This window comes from Elephantulus edwardii, unplaced genomic scaffold (assembly GCF_000299155.1).
Source record: "Elephantulus edwardii isolate Elephantulus edwardi_28Jun2011 unplaced genomic scaffold, EleEdw1.0 scaffold00001, whole genome shotgun sequence".
Classification (NCBI taxonomy): Eukaryota; Metazoa; Chordata; class Mammalia; order Macroscelidea; family Macroscelididae; genus Elephantulus; species Elephantulus edwardii.
Genome location: NW_006399751.1, coordinates 36,624,161 through 36,633,698, shown reverse-complemented (window position 1 = coordinate 36,633,698; position 9,538 = coordinate 36,624,161). Strand labels below are relative to the sequence as shown.

General features: G+C 35.4%; 1 protein-coding gene across 3 annotated transcripts in view; it reads right to left on the bottom strand.

Annotated features, from left to right (window-relative positions):
- ZNF385B (zinc finger protein 385B) overlaps positions 1-9,538 on the bottom strand; it is a 458,430-nt gene that overhangs the window by 121,245 nt on the left and 327,647 nt on the right. For all 3 annotated transcript variants that reach the window (XM_006878783.1, XM_006878784.1, XM_006878785.1), the window contains exon 3: positions 4,564-4,674. In XM_006878783.1, coding sequence (XP_006878845.1) covers positions 4,564-4,674 — 111 coding nt within the window. The remainder of the gene's footprint in view (positions 1-4,563; positions 4,675-9,538) is intronic.

Below are 9,538 nucleotides of genomic sequence, written 5' to 3'. Positions count from 1 at the left end.
AAACAGCACATATTGTTGTTATGTGCCATCAAGTCACCTGCAACACATGGTGACCCTAAGTACAATAGCTCTGAACTTCTCTCCTGCACTGTCCCTCTACCCTTTCAAGCATGATGTACTTCTTCACAGATTGGTGCCACCTGACGATGTGCCCTAAATATGTGAGATAGAGCTTCAAAATCTTTGCTTTCAAGGAACAGCTTGGTTTCACTCTCTCTAGACATACATATGAGTTCTTTTGGCAGTGCAAGGTATGTTCAATTCTCTTTTTCACAACTCCACAACTAAAAGGCATCAATTATTCTTCTGTCATCTTGTCCAGCTCCCTGAAGCATTGCAAGTAACTGTGAAGACTATGGCCTGAATTAGGTACACCTTAGTCTCTAGACTGGCATTGTTGCCCTTTAGCACTCTGGAGAAGTCCCTGACAGCAGATTTCCCTAATGCAATTTGTCTTTTGATTTTGTGACTGCTGGTGCCAAGGGTGTTGTTGACTGTAGAACTGAGAAAAGTTGAAATTGTCAATAACCTCAATCTGTTCTCCATCTATAATGGCATTGTCAACTGGCCCAGTGGTGAGAATCTTTGCCTTCTTGATGTTGAACTTCAATCCATGTTGAAAACTACAGTCCCTGACCTGTTGAAGCAAATATTTCAAGTCCTCCTCAGTTTCAGCTAGCAAGGTTTTGTCTTCTGGATAATGCAGGTTGTTAATAGGTGTTCCTCCAATCCTGATGCCACATCCCTCCTCATAAAGTTCAGCCTCCCAAATGGTCTGCATATAGATTGAATAGATGTGGAGACAGCATGCATTCTTGAGGCACTCTTTCCCTGATTTTGAACCATGTGGTGTATCCTTGCTCTGTTCTGAGGACTGCTTCCTAGTCCAAGTATAGGTTTCACATGAGCAAAATCAAATGTTCTGGGATTCCCATTCTTCTCAAGGTTAGAACTTGTGATCCACACAGCCAAAAGCTTTTGCAAAGCCAATAAAACAGAGATGGACATTCCTCTGGTATTTTCTGCTTTCAACCAAGATCGATCTGACTTGGGAATGATATATCTAGTGCTATGGCTTCTTCAAATCCCAGCTTGTATTTCTTGTGGTTCTCTGTCAGTGTACGTTTCCAGTCATTTCTGGATAATCTTGAGCAAGATTTTGATTGCATGTGATATTAGTGATATTGTTTGATAATTTATGAACTTTTATTTTTTGACAGATATGTAGAAGTAGTGGCATCCACTTCCTAAACAACATGCCTCTGGAAACTCTTATGAACTATGATAAATTATGATAGTTATAGAAAGGCTTCAGGCTTTCTTAGGGTCGATAAGAGTCATGCTCAACTCTACAGCAATCAACAACAACAACAATGGTAAATGGAGAGCTCTGGTGGCTTAGTGGAAAGGAGCTGCACTGCCACATCAAAGATACACTATTCAAATCCACTAGATGCTCTGTGGGAAAAAGACGAGAAATTTTCTCCTGTGTGATTTAATAGCCTCTGAAAACCTACTGCAGGGTCAGCTAAGAGTCAGTTCTGACTTGATGGTGCACAACCCCAAAATGAGAAATATTGCTATGTACAACTTTATAAAGTTTCTTATAAATAGTAGCCAGTGTGATTTACTGCCTGTGAAACCCACCTAGAGGTTGAGCTATGAATCTGTTCTGACTAGATGGCACATAACAAGAAGCATTGTGTTCCATTATCACTAAAAATACGTTAAAGTTCAAATAACTCTTCTCCTTATCTGCTATTACCAATCTGTTTAATTTTCATTATTCTAATAAGTATGTAGGGAGCTCTGGTGACCTAGTTGTAAGAAGTTGCCCTGCTAACCCAAAGGGCGGGCGCTGGGAATTCACTAGCCGTTTCTGGTAAGGAAGAGAAGTAATTCCCCCTTGTGCAATTTATAGCCTCTGAAAACTCACTGGAGGGTAAGCTATGAATCAGATCCAGCTATCATATACCAATACCAATATATATACGTAGTGATATTACATTGTGATTTTAATTTGCATTTACTTAATGACTGATGATATTGAACACCATTTTATATAGATATTTGTCTTTTCTATTTCTTCTTTTTGTTTATTCAACTCATACCACTTACATTGTGCTCTAGCAGTTATTTCTAGATTTTGTAGTATATGATCTCAGTCTTTTTTATTTGTCTGAATAGTGTAACTATTATTTTTTAATTTTTATGGACAATATATTAAGCGCATGCTTTTTATTTTTATGTAATAAATCTTGGATAGATGGTAAAGAGATTGAGATTGTTAACAGCTTTAGTTTGCTTGGCTCCACAACCAACACTCTTGGTACCAGCAGCCAGGAAATAAAAAACAAATTGCATTGGGAAAGCCTGCTGTCAGAGACCTCTCCAAAGTACTGAAGAACAATGATGTCAGTCTGGAGACTAAGGTGCGCCTGATACAGGCAATAGTCTTTGTAATTACTTGCTATGCATCAGAAAGCTGGACAATGACTAGAGAAGATAGAAGGAGAATTAATGCCATTGAGCAGTTGTGCTGGAGAAGAGTATTGAATATAACATGGACTGCTAGAGATGGTGAGACCAGGTTGCTCCTTGGAGGCAAGGATTCTGAAGCTTTGTCTGACATACTTTGGACATATTTCAAGGAAGGACCAGTCTTTGGAGAGGGTCATCATGCTTGGGAGGTTGGAGGGACAGTACAGAAGACCCTTGATGAGATGGATTGATTTGGTGACTGTGGTAAAAGGAGTAGGTGTGTCAAAGACAATAAGATTGGCGCAGGATAGAGTAGGGTTTAGGGCTGTTGTACACATGGTCTCTATGCGTCGCAGGCAACTTGATGGCACATAACAAAAACAACAACAATAAATCTTTGAGTAACCCAACATCATATGAATTTTCTCCTATGGTTCCTTCTAGAAATATTATAGTTTAGGTTTATATTTATTATTCAGTTGAATTGATTTTTATATTTGGTATGAGGTAAGAGTAAAGGTTTTTCTTGTTTTATACATGAATATAAAATTGTCCCAAAATAATTTGTTGAAAAGACTAGACTTTTTCCATTTATTTGTCTGTAACCATGTGGTAAGTCAACTGACATGTAGGTATGCTTTAGGAGTCTATTTTTAGACTCTTCTTCTGTTTCACTGGCTGATGTGCATATTATTTCACTAATACCATAGTCTTGATTCCAATAGATTTATAATTAATTATTGAAATCAGGATGCAAAGAATTCATTTTTGTTCTTTCTTAAAAACATGTTTTGCCTATTCTAGGTTTTGCTTTTCTGTATAAGAATCAGCCTGTCAATTTCTAATAAAATGCCAATTTGGATTTAGATTGGAACTGTATTGAATCTATGGATCAATTTAAGGGAAACTGACATCTTGAAAATATTGAGATAAAGAATGAACTCTGAATATTACTCCGCTTGTTGTTGTATGCCGTCAGGTTGAAACTGACCCTCCACTAGGTTTTCAGAGGCAGTAATCACATGGAAGATATTACCCATCCTTCTCTGGTAGACCAGATTGGGGATCTGAACTGTGTGTCTTTGGGATGGCAGTGCAGATTCTTACTGCTAGGCCACTAGAGCTCCCTGGTAGAGATCTTTTAATTAATGAACATGGACTTGATAAATATTTTATCACACATGTTGTTCCCCCCCATTTTTTAGGCTTTTAATTGAGATATAAATCTATAAATGATGAAAAACCTATCTCTTCCTTTACAGTGACTCACTTTTATGATAGTGCTGATGTGAAATTATTTACACATTTTCACCAAGTGTTAATTCTTGGAAGTGCTCTGGCTTCCTTAGAAAAAAATGCTCCAAGAAAATGACGTCTAAGGTTGAGTAACTCAGAATCTATAACATAATACACACAGCCTTCAGATTTATATTGGACTTTGGACTTGTTTTATCATTGGTATTGAATATATATACAGTAATAGTATTTAATTTTTATTTCCCATTAGTTTATATATACATTAAAATCTTCACTTTAACAGTCATTGATATGCATCTCTTTCTTGCTATCTTTTAAGTAGGATGGTCATGTTGACCAGATAAAACGTTTTACAGTTTTCTCCTTTGGGGAAAATATATCTTGAATAGTAAACAATTTACTGAAGGATTTAATAAGATTTGACACATATCTGCAGTGTGCCATTTGAGAAATAACTGTATTAACAATGATTTTTGTCAGTGTTTGTTACACTTTTATAATTTGCATTTTTAAAATTTAAAAAATGCCTTGTGCTACTGAAGTATTTATGGCAAGTAAATATAATTGGTAAGATTGCATATAAAATTTTAGGTATGCCTTAATACTTGGGGCAATCCTTAATAGCTTACAAACCATCTATTTTATTGTTCAAGTTTCTAGTACTGAATCCCAACCGCTGGAAGTCTGGCACACTGAAATGGGTGGGCTATGAATATGAGTTGCTATTAGGAAGTATGTAAATAGGAAGAAACGTACATATTCAGGTCAGTCAGACTTTTCACTTGAGATACTATAGAAAATAGAAAACAAAAAAGTGATACTTACATCCGAGTTAAAGCGAAGTTGACATACATTACAAGAAATAACTTGTTTCTTCTTTGGGGGAATGGACACTCCAAATGTGTGGTTTATGACTGCTTTTTGAACAGGATCCATCTGAGGAGGAAATTATAAAATAGTTAAAACTTAAAGCTATAGAGAACAGTGTTGAGCAAGTAAACATAGTTTTTTTTATTCCTTATTGTGTTTAGTTCTCAATTGATGAAAACAAAGAATCTCACCCAATAGTAATATGTTTGTTTTTTCTCCATGAATTAAAACACCAAGACACAAAAATGGTAAAAGATCATACAACAAGAAGTGGAGGAAAATCACCATACTCAGAGAAACTGTATATTTATATTTCCCACCCACTGCCTTTGAGTTCGTTTTGACTTGGGAAGACACTCCACCAAGTTTCTTAGGCTGTAAATCTTCATAGGAGAAAACTGCTCATCTCTCTCGCATGTTGTGGCTGGTGGAAGGAGAGGAAGACCCTTCACTAGGCGGACTGACACAGTGACTATAGCAATAGGCTGCAGAAATGCAGAGTGTCAAAGATTGTGAGGATGGCCCAGGACAGGACACGGTTCAGATCTGTAGTTCATAGGGTTGCTCTGACTCCTACACGATTCAAAGACACCTAACAACAATAACAATGCCGCAAGGGCTTCTAATTTATAGAAAGAGCTCAAAAAAACCTTAAAAGAATCATGAAACAAGAAAACTCAAGCTCCAAAGTACAAGGTTAATACTGTTTCCCCAAAGTCATGGTCTCAAAAGATCTCAAAAATAATTATTACAGATTTAAATATATATTTAAGCATATTTATTTTTATTCATAGCAAATTCATAAATGACAGGATTATATCACAGTATGCAAAATGTTCTTCAGTACTGTAAAATAATAAATGATCTTTCATGTACTATAGATTGAAATTCATTCTGCTGGAAATGCATGTCACAAGTGTATACTCCAATGCCCACAGCAGACTGGTTAATATGCATCCCTTGTTTAACTATAGATCAAGTAAAGTTTTGACTTGTAATTCGTGATATCCCCCTACTGATTTACATGTATTCTACATATTCAGGGAAACATACAGTGATGAAAGTACTTAACTATTAAGAAAAAAAAGCATGGCATAAAGCCATTAAAATGCTCGGAAGAAGAAAGACTCCTATCCACAAGGCCAATAAAAAGAGAGACACAGCAGTGATTCTCTTGTGTACTCCAGATAATAATCTCTAGCATTAACATCAGATAACTGGCAGTTCAAAAAACAATGCAGACGATGAACAAAGTGTTACTTATAAACAGATGTAACATGAACAAGGGCAGATTCACTAATGCCATCGTCTAGGAAATCTCCTGAGGTAAGAGTTTAGGACTGGATTAGTTGATGATATTAACTAGAGATGAGAAATTAATACCGTCCCTGATACTGATTAGAAATCAACAAAGTGCAAAATTAGCAATTAGAACTTTAAAAACAGTAGAAATGAGGGTAGAATGCAGAATTGCCAAAATCATAAAGCAGCTATTTTCTACTACATGCTTAACAGACAATATATGCTCTATATAACAACAGTTGTGGAGGTTTAGGCATTATTAAGAATAAAAATATGCTAAGAAGTGAGCTTTCTAGAGTGACTGAACTGTTCTATATCCTTATTGTAGGAGTGGTTACAAAAATCTATAAATGTGAAAGTTCATATAGTTACATAAAATCCACAAAATTCAATTTATGCTTGATAACTTAAAATTGTAAAAGATTTTTAAAAATCATAAGAGTATTATATTTAAGCACTAAACATAAAATATCATTGATAGAAAATCTGAGAATTAATTTCTTAAAAGCCTTTAATTAATTTTACTAAATTTCATTAAATGAGAAGGTTAAAAAAAAAAAAATCCCTCCATGGAGCAAAGGAGATCTCAAAGGGTCAGACTATATAAAAATCTAGTTAGTTTTTTATTTTACTTACAAGTGAATACGCTTAGATAGCATCTGCACATTTGGAAAACATAAACTGCTTTCTTAGAATTAAGTGAGATGGCAAGTAAATTTGGACAGGCTTAAAAAGAAAATAACACAACTATAACCACAGAATGAAAGAACAGTGTTTTTTCAAAGTTAATTTTAAAAAAAACAACCCCAAAACATTTTATTGTGCTATTCTCAGTCCTCAGACTCTGATAAATACATCTGGTGATATATGAATACACTGGCAAATAAACATATAATTCTAGGCCAAGCAGTTTTTGTGTATCATTTTTATTTTTTCATATCCATACACTACCAGATTATGATGATTAACATATTTCTTGCAATCAAATTAAAGTTTTAAAAAATCTTTAAAAAAATCTTAATATTCATGAAATCACTTTTGTGGTTGTTGTTGCTGCATACCGTTGAGTTGGAACCAGCCAATGGCTAACCCTCTGGCAGGTTTTCAGAGGCAGTTAAACCTCACAGGAGGAGATTGACTCTCCTGTGGAGCAGCTGGTGGCTTCAAACCAAGTGCTTTAGAGACTGCAGTGTACCTTCTTGCCGCTAGGCCACCAGAGCTCCCTAACATTATTTTCTCCATTATAAATTTTCAACAAACATATCAACAATCTGAGTTATGTGGATGACACAACCCTGCTTGCTGAACCGGAGGAGGACCTGAAGTGCTTGCTGCAGAGGGTCAAGGACTGTAGTCTTCAATATGTATTGAGGCTCAATATCAAGAAGACAAAGATTCTCAACACTAGGTCAGCTGACAGCATCAGGATGGATGATGGAGAGATTGAAATTGTTAACAGCTCTAGTTTGCTTGGTTCCACAGTCAACACTCTTGGCACCAGCAGCCAGGAAATTAAAAGATGTATTGAGATGGGAACTTCTGCTGTTAGGGACTAAAGTACTGAAGAGCAATGGTGTCACTTTGGAGACAAAGGTGCACCTGATACAGGTCATGGTTTTTGCAATCACTTGCTATACATCAGAGATCTGGACAATGATTAGGGAAAATGGAAGGAGAATTGATGTCTTTGAGCTGTAGTGTTGGAGAAGAGCATTGAATATACCATGGACTGCTAAGAAAACTAACGGGTTCATCCTGGAGAGGGTTAAACCAGGTTGTTCCTTGGAGGCAAGGATTCTGAAGATTTGTCTGACATACTTTGGATATGTTGCAAGGAGGGACCAGTCCTTGGAGAAGGATATCATGCTTGGGAAGATGGAGGGACAACACAGGAGAGGAAGATCCTCTATGAGGTGGACTGATTCAGTGACTGGGGTATTGGCGGTAGGTGTATCGGAGACAGTGAGCCTGGCACAGGATAGAGCAGGATTTAGAGCAGTTGAGTCACGGGCGACTCGATGGCATATAACAACAAATAATAACATATTTAAAATTATGATGGAAAAAAATATAGATGATCTAACAGAAATGCACATATCTGTTTATTTCTATACTACAATATGGATATACTGAGACCAAAAATTAAATCTGGCAAAAATCTAGTTACAATTTTTTTAGTAAACAAAGATACTTATTGACAGTTCTAACACTACTCCTGAATATAAATATCTCCTACAAATTATTTTTCATTCAACTTTATTTTGATCAAACATTACATCTCTACCACAGTGGCCTGAAAATATTTTCTCCATATTCCTAAAACTGAGAGCTTTCTGTCCTCTAAGAAGTAAGGTTAAGGACTCATAAGGTAAAGTCAGGCAAGCTCTGCATCATTCATCTCTGAAAGTCAAACTAAAACCCTCCTCTAGAAGTTCTCACAGGAATTAGCTTTTCTGGTTTATATTCACAATCCTAATTATCCTCATAAAATTAACTAAAAATGCATAAGCCTCTTCCCCTTCTCTTGTCACTGTTATTAGCTTGTTGCCTTTCCATCCTTTAAACTACTTGCAAGTAATCAGACAAAAATTTTATTCCCGGAGTTTCTCACTTAGAGCAGATTTCTTATTTTCTACCTGATTATCTGCATCCTTATACACATTCTAGGAAGAACCACTCCCCCTTTACTGTTCTCTCTTTATCTTCTTCTATTACTTACTATGGAATTCTATCAATGTGCTTACTATATAAATATCATTAAGGGGTAAATCATTTAGTTGAAAAAATACAAACAATATATAAAAAAAGAATATTCCATTTGCCAACTCATTCTGATACCTTAAAAGAGAGAGTGGGTTTAACTGATGTTTTGCATATTTGCCATTTAGTAAAAGCAAATACTGGAGCTATTTCAATGGGTCACATACTTTTTTTTCAATTAAATGTTTTTAGATTTCTTTCCTATAATACTTTAAAGAGTTATATGGAAACAATTGTTGTTGTTGATTGCTGTCAAGTCGAGCATGACTCATAGTGACCCTATTAACAAAAGACCTGAAGCCTTTAGAAAACCATCATTTCTTAAAGTTCATAGTTTCCAGAGGCATGTTGTTAAGGAAGTGGATGCTACTCCTGCTTATGATACTGCTAATTTGTATTATTAATTTCTTCCATTAAGGCAATGCTAATCTCTGTAATTATAATGAGATATATGTAACTAAATTAATGAGAATTCTTTTATTCAGGAATCAATTTTCAGATAAAGAAAATGTTTATTATGAATAAAATATAATCTCATAAATTAAAAAGTATGATGAATGCAAGAGATTCAATTTAGTATTGTAAAAAAAAAAAGTTACAATAATTCCAGATACAGAACACTCAGGTAAATGTGTGGAGGCATTACAATCATACGACACATTTTAATTTTCAAAGCTTCAATTAGCATTGCATAGACATTGAACTATTAAAAGCAAACAGATACTTTAAAACAAATCTAACAGGTTTTGATTATATAACTTTAAATAAAAGAAGTCATATTGAGTTGTTGTTGTTATGTGCCGTCGAGTCGCCTGCGACTCATAGCGACCCTATGTACAACAGCCCTAAACTCCGCTCTGTCCTGTGC